Below are 18730 nucleotides of genomic sequence, written 5' to 3'. Positions count from 1 at the left end.
CGCAGCGCTGCGCCGGGCGGGCGGGTGGGGGGGGAAACCCGGCGCGGATTCCCCCGGCGGGGCCCACCCCGCCCCGCTCGGTCACCGCCCGGGGGTTAAGAAGGGGCCGTCGGGGAGGGAGGGGGAAGCGGGGCGAGCTCCGCTCCGTACTTCCCCCCCGTCCCGTCCCGTCCCGTCCCGTCCCGTTCCGTCCCCGGAGCCGCGTTTTCGCGGTCGCCGTCTGTCGGCGGCCGCCCGGCCTCCGGCGAGAACCAATCAGGGGGCGGCTGGCCGCACGTGGAGCCGAGGGGACTCAAGAGCGCCGCGGCCGCCGCTCACTCCCCCCGTGACGGGCGTCCCGGCGGCACAGGGCAGCGCCGCGGGGGCGTCCACCGCCGCCACCGCCATGAGCGGCCCCTACCCGGAGGAGAGCTGCCCCGAGCGCCCCGAGTGTAAAAGTAAATCGCCAACTTTGCTGTCTTCCTACTGCATCGACAGCATTCTGGGACGCCGGAGCCCCTGCAAGGTGCGGTTGCTCGGAACCGCTCCCGGTTTGCCCCCCGTCGCCTCCCGCCCCGACGCCGACAAGACCGCGCAAGGTAAGCCCCGGCGGTCACGGACCGGTCCTTCTCCCCGCCGTCGAGGTGGGGAAGGGCCGGCTGCGACCCCCCCCCCCGTGTCCCCGTCCCCGTGTCCCCGGGCAGCCCACGGCTCGGCCCCGGCCCCGCTGCCCGCCCGGCCTGGAGCCGCGGCCGCCGTGATCCCGTTACCCCGCTCGGTAGCGGCTGCCGTGTTGCCAGGGAGCGCGGCCAAGAGCCGTGCCCGAAATTCAGCCCGGCTAATTCCGTGCGGGTCGGGTACCGCCGCTTTAGGTTGCTCCTGCTTTCGATATACGTGTAATTTTTTAATTATTTTTTTCTAAGCTAAAATAAATCGCGGCGAGCCGTGTCGAGAAAGGCTCTCCCGTTCGCCTTAAACCTCTAACGGATCTCGGGCAGCGAGCTGGGTGCCGCGCCTGGCAGCGGGCAGGGCGGCAATAACGGGGCACCGGCAGCCGCCGCCCCCGGCCCCAAGTCGGGAGCAGCCCCCCCGGACCGCGGGCAGCCCCCCCCGGACCGCTTCCCTCCCGTTTTCCCCCGTTGTCCGTAGCCGGCCGGGGTTCTTTCCTCCAAAACCAAAAGGAAACTTGGGAGGGGAGGGGAGAGAGACGAGAGGATGGGGTGGCAACAACAAAAACAAACAAAAAAAACCCCAAACGAACGGAAAAAAAAAAAAAGCGGAGCAGACTCGGGCAGGGGCAGCGGGGCCGTTTCCCGGTGGTCGCTGCCGGGGAGGTGTCGGCGAAGGCCCGGGGGCTGCCTGACCGCCCCCCCGGCCCCTGTCCCGCCGCTGAACGGGACGCCGGACCGGGCTCGGCCACCGGGAGGAATTTTTTCCCAGGCCGGGACCCTCGGCGCGGGCAGGGACCGGGATGAGGGTAACGGGGCCGGGAGGGGGGTATCTCGGTGCGGGGTGGAAAACGGTGCCCGAAGGGGGGCTGCGGGGTTGGGAGCTTGCCCTGGGCTCTTCGCGCTGATCCCACTGACCGTGTCTCTCTTTCTCTCTCCCCCCCCCATCCCCTCTCTTCCCTCCGCACCCGTCTCCCCCCACGCCTGCCCGCCCCGTCCGACTACCACCCCCTCCCCAACCACCCCCCCCCGTCCCGCCGCAGGGTCCCCCAAGGGCAGCCCTCCCTTCGAGCCGGCCGAACTACACCTTCCCCCCAAACTGCGCCGGCTCTACGGCCCGGGCGGGGGCCGGTTGCTGCCGCCGGGAACGGCGGGGCCTCGGGGGGACCGCCCGGAGGGGCGGCCGGAGGGGGGAACCGGCCCCGTGCCCGCCACCGCCCCGTGGGACACGCTGAAGATCAGCCAGGCCCCCCAGGTCAGCATCAGCCGCAGCAAAAGCTACCGCGAAAACGCTCCCTTCGTGGCACCGCAGCCCACCCGGGACGAGCTGGGCAGCCCCGCCGCTCACGTCGAGGAACGGCCGGGCCCCGCCGCGCCGGCCGCCGAGGAGGAGGAGGAGGAGGAAGAGGAGGACGAAGAGATGCTAGAGGAGGAGGACGAGGAGGAAGAGGAGCTGGAGGACGACGAGGAGGAGGAGGAGCTGCTGGGCGAGGACGGCGGGGGGCTGCTGAAGGAGGCCCGCCGGGGCCCCGCCGCGGCCCCCGGGGCGGAGGGAGGGGATCTGTCCCCCAAGGAGGAGCTGCTGCTGCACCCCGAGGACGGGGAGGGCAAGGACGGCGAGGAGAGCGTCTGCCTCTCGGCCGGCAGCGATTCCGAGGAGGGGCTGCTCAAGAGGAAGCAACGCCGTTACCGCACCACCTTCACCAGCTACCAGCTGGAGGAGCTGGAGAGGGCCTTCCAGAAAACCCACTACCCCGACGTCTTCACCAGGTACCGGCGCCGGGACACCGGCCGAACGCCGAGCGGGGGCAGACGGGACGGGAACGGGGCCTCCAAAACGCATCCTCTCCCCCCCCCCACTCAAATCACCCCGGGGGGAATCCTGCCGAGGGCTGGCAGGGAACGGCGAGCGGGTCCGGGAGGTGGGGAGGGGGGGGGAGGCTATTTTTACCCGCTGCCCTCCTCCCCCTCCCTCGCCGCGGCCGCCGCCGGGATCGGTTACGTTCTCCCCGCGGGGCTGGAGCCCGGCCCGGCCCGGGGAAGCCCCGGCAGGGACAGAGATGAAAGCACCGCTGCCTAAAAATACCGGCCCGGCACGTCGGGGCCCTTCGCTGCCCAGAGCCGTGTCCCCGTCCCCCCCCCCGAGGGGCCCGGCTCGGCTCTGCCTGTCTTTTCGGGAGCGTTTTCCCGTTGAAAACGGGAGATCCCGGGGTCACCGGGTCCTCCGTGGGAAGCACAGGCAGGGAGAGAGGCAGAACCGCCTGCCCCAAAATAACACCCCTCCACACCCCCCAGCCTTTAGCCCAGAGGAGGACCGAGCCCCCAAAACGGCACTTTTCGATCGAGGAGACCCTCCCGGTTTCTCGTTCGTTTTGCCGCGGGGGGGGGGTGGGGGGGTGGGGTGTCCCCCCCACCCTCGGTGCCGGCCGTCACCCGTGGGGCTCCCCTCGGGAGCATATCACCCCTTTTTTGTGTTTGGGTTTTTTTTGGTTTGGTTTTCTTTTTTTGTTGGTGTTTTTACGGCTTTGGCTTTTCCTCCGGGGCTTTTCGTGTCCGGCGGCGGGGCGGGGGGGGGTTGCGGCGGGGGTCCCGGTTACGCTGGGAGCGCTCCTCTTTTGGGTTACAGCCCCGATGAGCGTTTTTCTAACCCCTTAACGATTTCCGATTTGCCTTAATTGCGGCACGGCAAACCGCAGCGTGTGGCGGCTCGGTTGCCGGCCCCCTGCGCCCCGGTTGCGGCGGGAACCGGCTGAATTTGGGGAGGGGGGGGGGTGCCAAAACTCGGGGGGGGGACCCCCGACGGGCGCCCAGCTCGACGTCCCGGAGCCTGCCCGCCGCCCGGCCCTGCTTCCTCCTCCTCCTCGGGCACCGGGATTTCGGTGCGCAGAGCCGCGGGCTTGGGGGGGGTCCGGGAGGGGGGGGGGGACACGACACACACCGTTTCGGGGTGCCCCGGGCTGACGGCGGCGTGTGTGTCTCCCCCAGGGAGGAGCTGGCCATGAGGCTCGATCTGACCGAAGCCCGAGTGCAGGTGAGTGGCGGCGGGGCCGGGGCATCCCCTCGACGGCACCCGGGGGGAGGATTGGGGATTTGGGGGGTGTCCCCGGCCCCGGTAGGGATGAAAACGCGGGGGGGGGGGGTGGAGGGGGGGGGGCCCCCACGGGGCTTCGGTCGTTACCGAGACCCGCTCGGCCGCAAGCCGGGTATTTGGCTGCCATCGAATCTCCAATCGGGCTTCATAAAAGCCCACTTAGCGCTTAGAACAAACAGGGCCATTTGAAGGCAAAATGTTGTTTGATTTCCTCTCCGCCTGCACAAGGAGCTGGCTAATGCTATTTGATTTCCCATTTTTGATAGCAATAAGCCTGCATTGATCTAATAGCGAGTGAGTGCAATGCTATTAAAGGTGTTTGCCGCCCCATACCAGAGTGCATTTCCCAAGCCGGGTCTCATAACCAGAGAGACGATAAACATTGGGATGCCCTGATTGCCAACAGAAAACAGATGTCTCTGGGTCTGAAGCCGAGCAAATCACTTTACAGTTAAAATCGGGCACTGATAAAGCATAATAAATTCCATATGGCTCATTTAATACACAACAGCTTCTTGCATTAGAGGGGCTAATGATGAGATTTGTCCCCTCCTTTCTGTTGACACATTTCTCCATTGTCAAACAGAGATGTGACAGCAAATCAGTATTTTCAGCTCAGGGGAACAAGTCGTGGGAAAGTTAAATAACTTTAAAAAAAAGAAAGACACCCCTTTTCTCTCTCCTCTATTCACGGGAGAAGATGTAATTAAGGGAATATGAATTATGAGAGTCCCTTCGTTTACCTTTGGGTGTACTTAGACTTATTAATTCAATAAGGGGGAATTGCGAGCGAGGACAGCTTGCTAATTGAGTTTTAGCTGGGAGAGACGCTCCCCCCCTGCCACGCCACCCCATGCCGGGCTGTTGGCTTCCCCGCGAACGCGATGCCTTTTCCTGCGTGGGTACCTCAAGGGCCATGCGTGGGGATCAAGTCTCGCTCTACGGCTCCGTGGAGAGACCCGCAGCGCTGCTGCCTTCCTCACTTCCCCGGGGAGAAGGCATCTCACGCTGAGCTTACAAAGCTGAGCCTAAAAAGGGGAAAAAAAAAAAATCAAAACCAAAAACCTCAGCCCACCCCAGCCCTAAAAAATTGTGAAATGCCTGTCTCTCTCAAAGTCTCTCTCCTTAGGTGCGTGTGGTGCCTCGCACTTGGTTATTAAGCGAGTATTTTCTTTCCCTTTGAAATGCTGTATTTTATTTTTCTCCCTCTCCCTCTCTCCTGCTTTAAGCCCCTGTTAGTTCACGATTTTTCCTTCGCGGGAGGGGGAAGAGAGGCAGGGGACGGCAGTGCCGCAGCCTCCTAACTAACTTTCCTAAAACAGATCCTAAAAGGGACGCCTGGAAACGTGTGTTTGCTGCTTTGGTTGCCTCGCAAATTATTTCTTCGTTTCAGATGTTAGTGAAATCACGATTTTTTCTTTTTTTTTTTTTTTTTTTTTCCCTCCCCCCGTCGCTCTAAATCTGAAAGGGGAGGAAAAAAGAAAAAAAAATCCATCATCCGCGAACGATATTATTTGTAAAATAAAATTTAAAAAAAGAAAACAAAAAAAACCCCTAAAAACCAACAAGAAGGAGCCGCGCTGCGGGCGTGGAACAAAAACCCGCGGAAGCCCCACGGGGGAACCGCTGTCCCCGCGGAGCAGACGGGGCGGGGGGGGGGGGTCGGTGTGTGTGTGTCTGTGTGTTAAACTGCTGTGATCCCCCCCGGGAGCCAGGGACCCGGAGGGGGGGAGAGGGGGGCGACACGGACCCCACGCAAAGCCCCGTGCGGACCCGCGGGGCGGTTGGACCCCGCTGCTGCCACGCGTGGCCACTTTCTTTCGCCCTGCCTTCCCCTCCCTTCTTCCCCTTCGCCCCCCCCCCCCCCCCCCCCCCCGCCCCGGGCTGCGGGGTCAGCCTCATTAAATCCTTTTTTTTTTTTTTTTTTTCTTCTTTTTTCTTTTGCCTTCCAGGTATGGTTCCAGAACCGTAGGGCTAAGTGGCGGAAGAGGGAAAAGGCTGGGGCTCAGACACACCCCCCAGGTTTGCCTTTCCCTGGTCCCCTGTCAGCAACTCACCCCCTCAGTCCATACCTTGATGCTAGTCCTTTCCCTCCTCACCACCCAGCTCTAGACTCCGCCTGGACCACCGCCGCCGCCGCCGCCGCCGCCGCGGCCGCCGCCTTCCCCAGCCTCCCGCCGCCCCCCCCCGGCTCCGCGGCTCTGCCCCCCGGCGGGACCCCCCTCGGCCTCGGCACCTTCCTGGGGGCGGCCGTGTTCCGCCATCCCGCCTTCATCAGCCCCGCTTTCGGCAGGTAACGCGGCCGCCTCAGGGACGGGACGCTGAGGGGAGTGGGGGAGGGGGGGGGGAATGAGGGGAACGGGCCGCCGCCCCACGCGAGACCCGCCTCGCCCCGCCGCTCGAAGTTTGGCGCCTTGAAAAAGGGCCGTCGGCGATTGGGCCGCCGCGCGGGTCACGTGCGCGCGCCCGGGGCTTCTCATTGGCCGAGGGCGGATCTCCTCACGTCTCTCTGGTCCCCGTCCCCCCCCCCCTCCGCCACCGGCTCCTCTGAGGGGACGGACGGACGGACGGTCGGTCCGCGGGCAGCGCGGCCGTGGGGCACCGGCCGGTCTCTGTGAGGAGACCCGGGTCTCCCCGCGGGGACCGCGCAAAAACGGAGGAAGGTGGTAGAAATCGGTGCTCTCCCCCCCACCGCAGAAAAAAACCGGGGTGGGTTGCCCTCCACACACCCCCCCACACACACACCGGCTTTGCTCGACGGGGCGGGCGGTCGCCGGTTTTGGGGACGAGCTGAAAAGCCGTGACAGCCCCGTGGGGGTCCGCCACGGGCAGGTGTCCGCGGTCAGAGCGGGGGGAAACCCCCGAGCTTGTCGATGCCGCCCCGTCGGGGCGGGGGGAGAGGCCCCCGTTAACGGACGGGGCGAGCGCAGCCTTCGGGGGTGGGGGGGGAGGTCCGTTTTTTATTTTTTTTTAGCCCTAGCTGTGGAGAAAGGGCCCCCCCCGCGCCGCCCCGACGGTGGCAAGTCGGGGAGAACCAGCCTCGGCGCGTTGGTTTGGGGTTTTTTTGGGTTTTTTCCCCCTAAAAAAAGAAATCTTTTCCCCTCCGGCGTCGGGTTGGTTTTTAATTTTCCAGCGTGTTTTCGTGTGTGTGTGTGTATGTGTCCCCCCCGGCGGCTGTCGGGGCAGGAGGCGACGGTCACCTCCGCTCCCCCGCGCTCAGCGCTTGACGGCGTTTTGTTTTTTTGTCTTTTTTTTTCCCTTTTTTTTTTTTCCCCCCCTCCTTTCCCCCATCCCTCCCCAAGGCTCTTTTCCACCATGGCCCCCCTGGGCAGCGCATCCAGCGCCGCTGCCCTGCTGCGACAACCGGCCCCGGCCGCCGAGGGGGCGGTGGGTTCGGCGGGGCTGGGGGACCCGGCCAGCGCTGCCGCCGACCGGCGGGCCTCCAGCATCGCCGCCCTGAGGCTGAAGGCCAAGGAACACGCCGCCCAGCTCACCCAGCTCAACATCCTCCCCGGGAACAGCACGGGGAAAGAGGTGTGCTAAAAGAGGCGGGTGTCGGCCTCGGGGGGGGGGCGGGAGGGAGGGGGGGTGTTGGGTTGGGTTGTCTTTCTTTTTTTTCCTTTCTTTTTTGGGGGCTTTGGGGTTTTTTTGTTGTTTTTATTTTGTAGGGGAGGGGGGAGGAAAGAGGAGAGTAGCGACACGAATAAATAAAGGTCACCTCAGACGGCACGAATCAAGACCAAACGGGGCGGGGGCGGGGGGGGGGAGAGCGGGGAGTAATAATAACAATAATAACAATAATAATTTAAAAAAAAAAAAAAAAAAAAGGAGGACCAGCAGCTGAGACTGGGGTAGGTTCCGGAGTTAGGGACACGGAGGCAGTGAGCGCTTTTCGCATCACGAGTGAAGCGACACTCGTGAGCTCCTCCATAAGTAACTCCTTGGCCGGTACGTTTCTTTAAATGTACGACGTGTTCATTTCCTCGCTGAGCGTTAAGGGGTTGGGGGGGGAGAAAAAAAGAAAAACAAAAAAAAAAGCCCTAATAAAAGTTATTATATATTAGCGTTACGTACACTAAATATTTTTCCTTCTGTTTATCTGGCAAGAAAACTAAAAAAAAAAAAAGGAAACAAATAGAATTGTAATTAAGAAAGAAAAAAAAAAGGAAAGAAAGAAAAGCAAAGGGAGGGGGGCACAGCTACCCACATCTTCTTAAAATAACATCCTAGGATGTTAAGTTGGTCTGTCAGGAGCACTGGAGAACTATTTCACACGTCGATGCAGCGAGCTGCATATGCTAACCAAGGATGCCGCCAGTGCAGACCGAAAGTAAATTTGATGCTGTAAGATAACCAGTGCACTTAAGGGAAAGGGTATATCTTTTTCTTGTTATATTCTTTATCACTACACCAACCAAGGTTTTTATATCAAACCAAAGGGAAATACACTGCTAGAATATGGACTGTTTAAGTCACTAAACTGTGATTATTGATTCTGTACATACCATTGTTATAAAAAAGAACAGAGCTTTGTATATTTGAAATGTTATAAAACAATTGCACTCAGTGTAGTGTTGTAAAAGTTTGTCATTCTGTAGATTCTTACTGTGTTGTAGATATAATAGGGTTCCTAGAAAAATATTTATGTACAAACCCTTTATTTAACTTATTAACTGTAGAGGTTTCTGAAACCCTCAAGAGGCGATGGTACAGTACTTTTTCGTGTAATGTCGTTATTGTTAACACTTTTCCTTGCTATCAGGTGGAGAAGTGCCACGTTCAGAAAATAAACAAAAATATATGTTTAACAAAAAAAAAAAAAAAAGAACAAAAGACGAAAAAAAAACCAAAAAACAAAGCGGGAAGGCGGGGGGGAAGCTGCGGGACCGGGGCCGCCCGGGGTTGCCGAACCCCGCCGGGGGCTGCGCACCGCCTCCCCCCGCCGCCGGGGAACCCCCCCGGGTTTTTTCTGGGGGGGGACGGGGACGGTACACGGGTGGCGTGGCCGGGGGCGATTGCTAGAGCTTGGCGGGGGGGGGGGGGGGGGGGGGGGGGGGGGGGGTAGGTTTGCAAGGGGATTTTGCAGATTTGGGGAGGAGGGGCACTGCTGGGGAAGGTGCCGGGGTCGCCTCTCGGTGCCAACGACCCCCCCCCCCCGCCCCCCCCCCGCGGGAAGCCGCCCCACGCACCCCCGAGGCCGGGCCGTGGGAGAAAACCAAGGATTTTTGGGGAGCGTTTCCCTTGCTTCACCCCCCGCATCCCTTTTGGGGGGCAGGAAAGTTTCTCCGCGCCTGTTCCTTGCCTCTGTCCCCCCCGTTCTCCCCGAGATGAACTCCTTCCCCCCCCCCCCGCCTTCCTTTATTTCCCCCCGGTTTTTGTTTATTTTTCCTTTTTTTCCGGACGCAGCTCTCTCGCCTGCCTTTTCCACGGAGCAGAAACGCGTGAAACGCCCCGCAGGGACGGCAGGAGCTGCCAGCAACCCCCGGGGGGGGGTCAGCGGCAAACCCCGCTCCCCGGCCCCCACGGAGCCCGGTATTCCCCCCCCCAACCAAACCCCGGCCCCCCCCGAGGGCAGCGGGCCGGGGGCCGGACCGCCCCGTCGGAACGGTGGCGGATTTTTCAGGGGCGATTCGGTGAAATCGCGGCATCGCTTTCACAACGGCAGTACCGGGGAAGAGCCCGGTGTGTGTCCCCCCCGTAACCCACGGCCACCCGAGCCCACCGAGGGCCCCGTCCTGTCCCGTCCTCGGGAGCCGCCGCCCGTGGGAGCCCCGCCGCGACCCTTCCCCGCAGGTCCCCCCCCCCCCGCTTCCACCCACGGCGTTACACAGCCCACCTCCCCCCCCCCCCAACCCCCGCCCGCTCCCAAGCATATTTTTGAGTTCTAAAACCCACCATAGGCGCGGAAAAAAAAATATATGGGAAAAAATAAGGCTTGTTCCCTGGACATTATTAACGGTGCAGCCTGAAATATACATTTTTTTGCCTTAAAGAAAAGGGAATCATTATCAAGCCATTACGCATTAAGAAATGTCATTCAGTCATTTTTATTCATTCCGCTGAAATCTTCGTAAAAGCCCGAATCATACTTCTGCAAGCAGCAATTTTGTTAATCCAGGGGGTTATTACTCTGGTCCCTTATTAGGATCTATACTGCTGCCAAGCAATCCTATAACCTTCTCAAAAGAAGTTTACCTCCGTGTTATAAAACCAGTAGTGGTATTTATACTGTGCAATAATTAGTGTATTACTTGAATCCACTAACAGGTTCATTTTATCTCCGCACAAAACCCCTAGTCTGCTTATAGAAAGCTTGTGCCTCCTTTGGCGCTGTTAAAGTGGTGAAAGAGTGAATGAAGGCTGGTAGCACTTTCTCCTTTCGCCGTGCCTTAATTCCCATCTCTTTTTGCTCTCATCCAATTAGTGCAGTGTATTAAGCGGTTTATCATCTCATAGTCAGCTATTGAGAGAAACAAGGCGAACACTTTGCAATAGAGCCTGCTCTCCTTTGACACCCTCAGGTACTTACATATTCCACTGTGCTATGAATAATAGAGGAAGAATAGAGCGCTAATTCCCTCATCAAAGAATGCCTTGTCTGCTGCTTTGCTCAACAACACCATTCTGATCAAAAGAAAAGCAATAAAGCTTAGCATAACAAAACGAAACCTACTTATTAGCTTAGTGGTTAAATTAATGCAGAGCCGCTGCTATTCAAAACCAAGGTTTGAAAACAGCCTCCAACAACCTGATAATGCTGCCTTCGGGATGAAGGAATTTTAATCTGAAATTTGAAGCTGGCACAGATGAGTTAATCTATTAAACTGCTATGAGGAGGGTGCGGGAGAACTATTCAATTAAGGCGCATTTAAGGTGCTCTGCACAAGACGGGGAAGGATGCGGGAGGGAAGATGGGCTCCGGTTCGGCAGTAGAAAAGTGCCTTTGGACGGGGAAAAAGGGGAGGGGGGGGAGAGGGGGGGGTTTGGCACAGCAACAAACCTGTTTGCGGCTGGGAATTGGTTTTCGTATCACATATGTCATCGGCGAAACCTGGCTACCGGCTCCATATAGCAACACTCCTCTTCCTCAGCTGCGAATAAATACAAATAAACACAAACCTTCATTTTAACAGCGTTGTGTGTGTGGGGGGGTTAGGAACGAGGGACAAGAGGAGGGAAAGAGCTTCGGGCCAGGTCAGCCTCCAAACGCAAAGCCCCCAGCTTTAATCTTTCCCAAATTCTTTACAGCACTGTGTTTACCAGCTCCCTTTAATATTAAATGCTATAAAGATGATTTTGCGTTTCCCAGCCTTTCTCCGGGGCCGAGATGAGGCACGGTGCCCAGAGCTTGTTAGGGGCCGGGGCTGGGGGGGGGGGGGGAGAAAGCCAGTTTACTCCTTGCCAAGACTTCAGCTCTGAGCTGACCAACTCTGCTGAGAGGAATCAAAAATTGCCTTAATTCGGGGTAAAAGCCCTCGTTTCCGATCCTCCCTCCCAACCCTCTGGCTGGCTGGGGTGGTGGTGCGGGGGGGCTCCGGGATTTTGCCCCCCACCGCCACTCCTGTAACAGAGCGGGCTGTGCAGGAGGGAACAGCCCCTCGCAGGGCTACTATATGCTGCTGCGCCCTACACAATCATTCCACAACACTCTCATTTAATCTAAACATCCCTAAACTTGCAAATTAACAGGCTCTTCAGCTGTAATTATACAGATACATACAAGTGCCACAGGGTCAGGTTATGCCATATCTATCCATTTTATTTGTATACCTAACGTCTGGAGGAGAAGGTCACACTTTTCGCTTTCCTAAGGCATTCTACCCGGTTAATATCAGTAATATCTTCATAATCCTAATTGGGTTGGACATGAAAAAACTAAAAAAACCTGCCTGAAATTACAGGAAGCCAGGATCTTTCAAAGAGCTGCAACATCAACGTGCCATCTAGGCAGCAACACCTTCTCTCCCAGACAAGCCTCCGAGTGAAGTCTCTTTTACGATAACCCAGCCGAACGCGTCGGGAAGGAACGACGGCTTGCCGGGGGTGGGACACGACCAACGCAAACCCGGGGATCCAGCAGGTTCCGCTTCTCACGTGCTGTGGCTCAATGGGAGTGAAAAAGAAAGGGTTTAGCCCCCAAAGTTGCTCAGAAGACAACCGTGCGTTCGGGCATACGCGAACAGACGTTACCCGTACGGACACACGGCGTCTTCCGATGCCACTTGAGGGACGAACGAATGTCATAAAATACGCATCACACCAACAGAGACGCGTATCCCTTCGGTGCCCAACACGTTCGCGTTGATGCTCCTACTTTTTCTTCAAGCTCCGTTCGTTACTGGCCGGCCGGCCTGAAAAGGGACACACAGGCACTCCTGTAAAACCAGAAGTCTGGAGCAATGCGACCTCGCAGGGAGTACTGTCAACAGTCAGATGATCAAATCGCATTCACTTTTACTAGAAAACTTTATTTTTTTTCCTTCAAGTGTTAAGAAAACTTTACATTTTATACTGATAAAGATTTAAAAGAAAATTTTTATAACCTTACATTAATATATCACATTGCAAACTTAACGGTGAACATGAGTACAACAATATTTTGTGTACAAAAGCAGGCACCCAAATTTATGCTCTTTCCTTGTCACATCTGCTTGTCATTTTATTAAAAGGAAATGAAAAAATACAATTTGTTTATAAAACTTTTAAAACCTCCAGTACAGTAATGATTACAGAACAGCAACAGCGATTCTCTGCTTTCCCTTCCCCCATTACCAGTTATGATGCCACCCCAACCACCTTTTTCCCTATTGATCACTTACTTTCAAATACTTTGCATGGAAAGAAAGAAACGAAACACATTTATGTCCTGTGTGCGTACAAAACGGGTTTTGTACATGTGTATGTCTTCACGTCCACGCAGAAATTTCCAACATGGCAAAATGCTATGCTTAACGCTTCTTAATCAAAAGATGGTCCCTATTTTTAGCACCTCCAGGTTTCAGTCCTTCTTTACCCTTAATAAATTTGCAAGTAAAGCGTCCCCACCTCTTGTTCAGAAGGTACTAGGACATTTGAAGGCATTTAGGTTTAGTATTGTTTTTAATTGGTATGTTTATGATCACGAAGAAGATAAACTGTGAAAAGGCAAAACATTAGTGCTCCTACTGAGACCTCTACTAACCTCTCTTCCTGAGAGCACCTCTACTAAATACCCTGGAGCAAAGTCTAGGATCACTTACATTCCAGCAACTCTCACTGGGAATTATCCAATTAAAGCAGCAATTCCCCCACCCCCTTTTCCCTCATAGGTCTAAATACACAACAAAACATATTGCAAAAAATCAACTACTCCTTATTTTAATAACCCTGGGTTCCCAACGAAGAAAAGATCAGAAGATAAAACCACCCCGAATGTTTCATGTCCACATGAATCATACATCCCGTATTCATCTTCCGTTTCTCCTCCTCCGAAGAGACAAGACTATTAAAGCATCATTGTGCATACTGAAATAAGAGTATTGCTTAAGAGATCATTACTGTTAAACAAGGAACTAGCCTCTCGTCTCCCTCCATTTTTAATCAATCAATCACTGCCTTTCATTATTGGACTCTCCCACAGATCTTCCTATACTGGCGGTGAAGAGTTTGCTGAGGTTCACTTCTGAGTAGCCACTCATGGACAGACATTTGTCTACGGTGCTCTTCAGTCTTTTGTAGGCTTCCAAGATTTCCTTCCTGAGTGGCTTCTTCTTCAAATACTCTAAAAGAACAAAGGGAAAAAAAAAGAAAAAAAGAACCAAACAGAGAAGGATTATTTGACCACAAAAAGACAGTACTTTCGCATTCACTCCTACTGCGAATCGTGGTATTTTAAAATGAGGTGAATGTTGTAGCTAGCAAAGACGACATTTGCAGCAAGCTCTCCCAACTTCGGCTGCCTTCCCCCCCTCGCCCACCGCTCAGAGGGGCCGTGGTGAACCTGCACAGGGTGGCGATCCTGAAGCTCCCTCAGCCCCACCGGTGCCCAGTGCAGCGGCTCCTGCCAGGAGCTGGCAAGAAGCACCGCTTGCCCAGTTAAATCGTCTAACTGGAGCAAAATGGGGGGTGCCTAACTCACCGCAGAGAAAATAGGCGATGGCAGGGCTGGCTGTGAGAGGATCTCGTTTAAAAGGGGCAGGTGCCTTAACTTAGCGAGAACTACGCGGAGGCCCCAGGGGTTTGAAGCAGGGAGAGGTTCTGCCCGAGTCTGGCTTCAGAAGGGAAGGAAACCATGCTTCGCTCCTCTCCTCTCCTCCCTGCTGCTGCCAGGACCGGCACCGGCACAGCCCAGGACGGGTTTATCACCCGTCTTGTGCATCCTCACGTGCGCCTTGTCCGCAGGATGGGAATTGCGATGCTCAGCACCACGAAGGTGTTGGAAGGGAAAGGGCAGTGGCACAAACAGGGGAAATTCCATGCTATCCCACCCTAAAAAGGAGACACGATGCCCGGTATCTCAACCAGGAGGCAGCAGGTTCACCTGACACAAATGAAGAGAGCCATTCCAAAATGCTCAATCAATACCTGTGAAGAAATGTCTGCAGTGCAAGACATTCGTTTACCCACTTGTACATTTGGGTGTGTGCAAAGTGACGTGCATGTGCATGAATCTGTACATATTTCAGCAGCAAAGCCCAAACCGTTGTATTTTAAATTTGGGGGTTTGTTAAATTTTATGCCATCCCCCAAAAACCCAGGGATTTTGTTTGGGTGGTTGTCCCGCTTTTGCTTTACAAAGGCTGTGGCCAAAGAGCAGAACATTCTACTGATCCACATCAACGCCAGCTCGATGCAGATCGGGTGCAGTTGTGCTCCAACTCCACGTTCTAGAGACACCAGCTCCTACCCAAAAGCCTGCGTCTGCAGTTACACCTCGGAATGGGCAGCGCTGGACAGTCTGCATTACTGAGCACGCGAGAAGGACAGATTGCAAAACAAGGTGCCAGCTTCACCCCCGTTAGGCTGGAGGGACCCCAGGTCGAGCAGAACTACAAGAGCATGGCACCGGTACTTCAAGGTCGAGCTTTCAAGACCTTTAGGCGCAGCGTAAGCATGTGTCCTGTGAGCAACTGACACGACCCTTCCGCTGCTCCTCAGCTTTGCCTGAAAGCTGTTGTCTCATTTCTTCTTCGCAACGCAGGTGCTGCCCTCCTCACGCTCTGGACACGTAACAAAGGAGCCTCCATCCCCTCTCGAACGGCTTTTGCTGCACGGCACAAGTTAAGATGAAAAACCAGTTGTCTCTGAACCAGCTGAGTTTATTTAAGAGAAGGGTTTGGAGGAGAGGGACAGGCTGGTTTTCTGAGTCCACCTGTGCGAGGGAAGAAATGGCTCACACTTGCGACAACTCGCTTCTGTGACGTGACTGGGATGAAGACATCCCATCGGATGCACCTTCGTCTCAAGGTCTGCCTCGAGGAGATGGCAGGGAAGGGAGGCACGGTAACAGAAATAGCTAGTACAGGTTTGGGGTTTGTGAAGTCCTCCTCCCTGAGAATTTATGGATTTTTTTGCAGAGCCTCAAACGAGCTCAGCAGATTAACTACTGGATATGATACAAACAGTAATGTTCTACCGAGCAATTGCCACCTGCTTAGGTTTTCCATATTATTCACAAAGTTCCACTGAACTCAATTGCTCTGCATGACGCTATCAAGTCTTTAAAAATTAAATTAAAATTTAAATTAACGACGCCAGTTTGAGTAACTGAATATGTTGATTAAAAGCACTTTGGTAAGCACCTTTCATGCATCCTTGTGAAGAAGGTATGTATTGTGCTGTCATGTTCAGTTTTGGGTATTTCTATTGCCAGCTGCGGGCGGTAAGTAAACAGAGGAAGATGCCTAGGTGAAGATACCACATCCTCACCGTTACCTAGACAGTAACGACATTAGGTCTCTTAGCAGAATTAAAATTTCCTTAAGCTACACCGCCAATACAATAAAAACTTTGATTACAAGACCCCATTCATTAACAGACTGAAGCCACTACGGCACAAAGACATTTAATGATCCTGAAGTTATTTAAAAGTAGAGTTTAATTAAACAAACCTTGAGAATTGTACTAACCCAATCCATAAAAACACCAAACCCACTCCACCACAGCTTCAGCACTAACTGGTTTATGCCTTTGCAAGATAAACGCTACAGTGAGCGGGTTCGCATGCCACCACTCACATGGTAGCAAAGCCGTGCTCTTCACGCCAAGGGGCTGTGGCAAATCCCCTTCTCGCAGCTCAAACCTAGGCTAAAATAGTTTAAAGCCTCCTGGAGCTCAGGAGGGACCAAGGCGAAACATGTCAGCGCGCAGAAACAGCTGGCACGCGTGAACAGAGCAGGAAGGCACGTTCATCACGAGAACGACGAGGCAAACAATAAACCAGGGCTGAAAGCAGGGAACAAAAATACAGGCCTGCGTACGGCTCCAATTCAGGCTCCAGCCGTCCCACTAACAGAGCGCCTAGCCCCCCCCTCCAACATTAAATCTAAACTTCAATTATATGCAATAACCTTTCTGACAGTTATGCTTCAAACATTTCGTAGATGCAATTACGCTCGTAGACGCAAGCAGGAAAGGGTGGACTGAAAAAAATGGAGAAATATGAGGGGCCTCGTTGATGTAATGAGGCCAATTTTAAGTTTCAATTATAAGAGAATGGGAGCGGGGAGCTCCGGGAGGAGAGGCAGGCAGCGGCTGGGGCTGCAGCACAGCCACACCATGCATTTGAATGACACAAGTGCATCTGATGACTGGGGAGAAGAGATTTAAAGAACTGTAGTAATACAGAGCAGGGGAAGATGAGAGAGGACACAGCTCCTGATGTGTTTACCTCCTTTGCTGATGGGATATTGACTTTTCCCACCAGGTTGGTTAGAAAGGGGACTATTTACGCTGCCACACAGCAGAGTAAGAATGACAACCAGCATCACTCTGTGCTCCTCTGAGTAAAAGACAACTGTGACCGTCATATATCACACAGCCAGTCAATACCTTCCAGTTACCATACCATCCAACTTAGAGATGCATATAAAAGCTCTTACTTTCTTCCTAAATGAGAATTTAATCAATAATGCACCCAAGGCCTTCTGAAAACTAAGCTATACAAACTGACTGAAATTGCCTTCCAGTAGTCAGTCACGTTCCACAAGAGTTCTGTACCTATTATCACCCCGTCATTGTTTTAATAATATCCAAGTTCAGTGGCAAGCAATCTTTTAAGATGACCACTGCTGCAGAATGCATATGTGCCTATACGCAAGGAGATGTATTTATACACATGCAGAGCATACAAAAGATACTACCAAAACAAATATACAAATAGAAAATACAATTATTTCAATAGAAACTAAAAAAAAAACCAAAAAACCAAAACCACAAATGTGCTTCCAACTGTATATAACTAAAATTCGGGTACTGTATTCTCTAAAGTTAATAAATTGCTGACTCTGCTTAAGATTTTAGATCATATCACCAAGCACGCAGCTACCCCCCGCCGCCCCCCAACATAACTGCCCCCCTTGTTCCCTTCACAAAACACAGTCTGAACTTCTGGAAGTCCCTGTCAAATTCAGCACCCCATCCAAGTCCTCGTTTAGCTCCCTAGGTATAGTTTTATATTGTTAGGGGAGGTGTGGAGTGTGAATTAAAAGCTACCTGAAATCCGTTTACCCCATACTGTTGTACTGATGCTGGAAGCAAGGATGGAAATATTTGGAGGTTATCTATACCTGGCCACATGTTTTCCATTTATCGCAATTTCTCTCCGTTCCTATTAAAATAACACTAAATAACCCGATAGTCAGGATCAAGAACTTTTGTTCTTGGACTCTCCAAGACGTGGCTCGGTGAAGGTCGTCTGCTTTTTCTCCTACTGATTGGACAACCGAACTGTGTCATATTATGAAACTCTCTCCCCCTGATTATTCTGTTCATAGCCTGCTCTTCAGAGTAGAGAAGTAAAAATATATTCACATTCCTCTGTATTTGTGTGTGTGTATCTGCACCGGGTACGTGAGGAACAACATAGGTGCCTGTGAGCATTGTGCCAAAATGTTGGTTTATTTGGGAATGCACACAACAGGCTGCGGAGTGTAATTTATGTACGGCATCGTGTCTCTCTCACACTTTTATTTAAAGAGTTAAAGAACATACTAAATTAGCTACTGAATTTTTTACATCGCCTACTGGTTATTGTATTTTAATTACAGCTAGCTCAGACACACAGGCAGCAGTCTCTGTTCCAAATATCTGTGTTTCATTTATTTCTGTGCAAAGGTAGCAAACAACAGTCAGTCATAATTGGTTCTGTCAGATGTTTTACAGTCAGTCATAATTGTCTCTGTCTAGAGGTGTGTCAATTTACTGCAAGTTAAATAAATATTCTGCCTATTATGATATCAGGTTATGTAAGCCATTTTTTTTTAATTGCATGGGTTCCCCTTTCATAATCCTCAGCACCCCTATTTATACTGTTAACCTTAACTTTGCCATTTATGGAATGTCAATGAAAAAAGTCAACAGTAATTTAATGAACAGGCGTGTAAGCCTCTAACACACTTGCTTTTTTATTTCTAATTAAATACAATCAAATTAGGCTATAGAGCAATTAAATTATTCTGTCTTGACAGTGCTCTCCTCAAATACCTATCAGCGATGGCCGTTCACTGGCCTAAAGAGGGAGGAGATTTACTAACCGAAATCTTAAATGATTCTTGGTTTTTTGCTGAGGAAAAGAAACCTCCCAACTCGTACCAACTTCTAAACCACACAGTCCCACAAAATAACAGAGGCTGTGGACGACAAGGGCCAGGCTTGCCCTCCAGACTGCCAGGATCCCACCTCGAGCCATTCCAGGTGTTCACAGAATCCAAGTCACAGCAATTCTACCGCGATCACAGTCTTCCCATCGCAAACTTGGGATCCCACAGGTCTGCTCTCACTGAACGGAATCAAT

At 53.6% G+C, this 18730-nt stretch overlaps 2 protein-coding genes across 4 annotated transcripts in view; one reads left to right on the top strand and one right to left on the bottom strand.

Moving 5' to 3' along the window:
* Window positions 1-309: 309 nt before the first annotated feature.
* Window positions 310-12197, top strand: ARX (aristaless related homeobox). 3 transcript variants are annotated; one of them, XM_069784873.1, is made up of 7 exons: window positions 310-578; window positions 1691-2417; window positions 3633-3678; window positions 5691-5760; window positions 5845-6031; window positions 7041-7272; window positions 11640-12197. In XM_069784873.1, the coding sequence occupies exons 1-7, from the start codon at window positions 386-388 to the stop codon at window positions 11721-11723; spliced, it is 1539 nt and encodes a 512-aa protein (XP_069640974.1). In that variant the 5' UTR covers window positions 310-385; the 3' UTR covers window positions 11724-12197. The 3 variants fall into 3 exon arrangements, with proteins under 3 accessions (XP_069640974.1, XP_069640972.1, XP_069640973.1); XM_069784871.1 differs by having other exon boundaries at window positions 5691-6031; XM_069784872.1 differs by lacking the exon at window positions 11640-12197 and having other exon boundaries at window positions 5691-6031; window positions 7041-8453.
* A 6-nt stretch (window positions 12198-12203) lies between these two features.
* The window catches only part of POLA1 (DNA polymerase alpha 1, catalytic subunit), a 201324-nt gene continuing 194797 nt past the window's right edge, over window positions 12204-18730 (bottom strand). The window contains exon 37 of the mRNA XM_069784870.1: window positions 12204-13498. Within this exon, the coding sequence (XP_069640971.1) occupies window positions 13326-13498 (173 nt within the window). The 3' untranslated portion in view covers window positions 12204-13325. The remainder of the gene's footprint in view (window positions 13499-18730) is intronic.

The sequence above is a fragment of the Haliaeetus albicilla genome, chromosome 6, assembly GCF_947461875.1.
Source record: "Haliaeetus albicilla chromosome 6, bHalAlb1.1, whole genome shotgun sequence".
Lineage (NCBI taxonomy): Eukaryota > Metazoa > Chordata > Aves > Accipitriformes > Accipitridae > Haliaeetus > Haliaeetus albicilla.
This window is presented reverse-complemented; position numbering and strand designations above follow the sequence as displayed.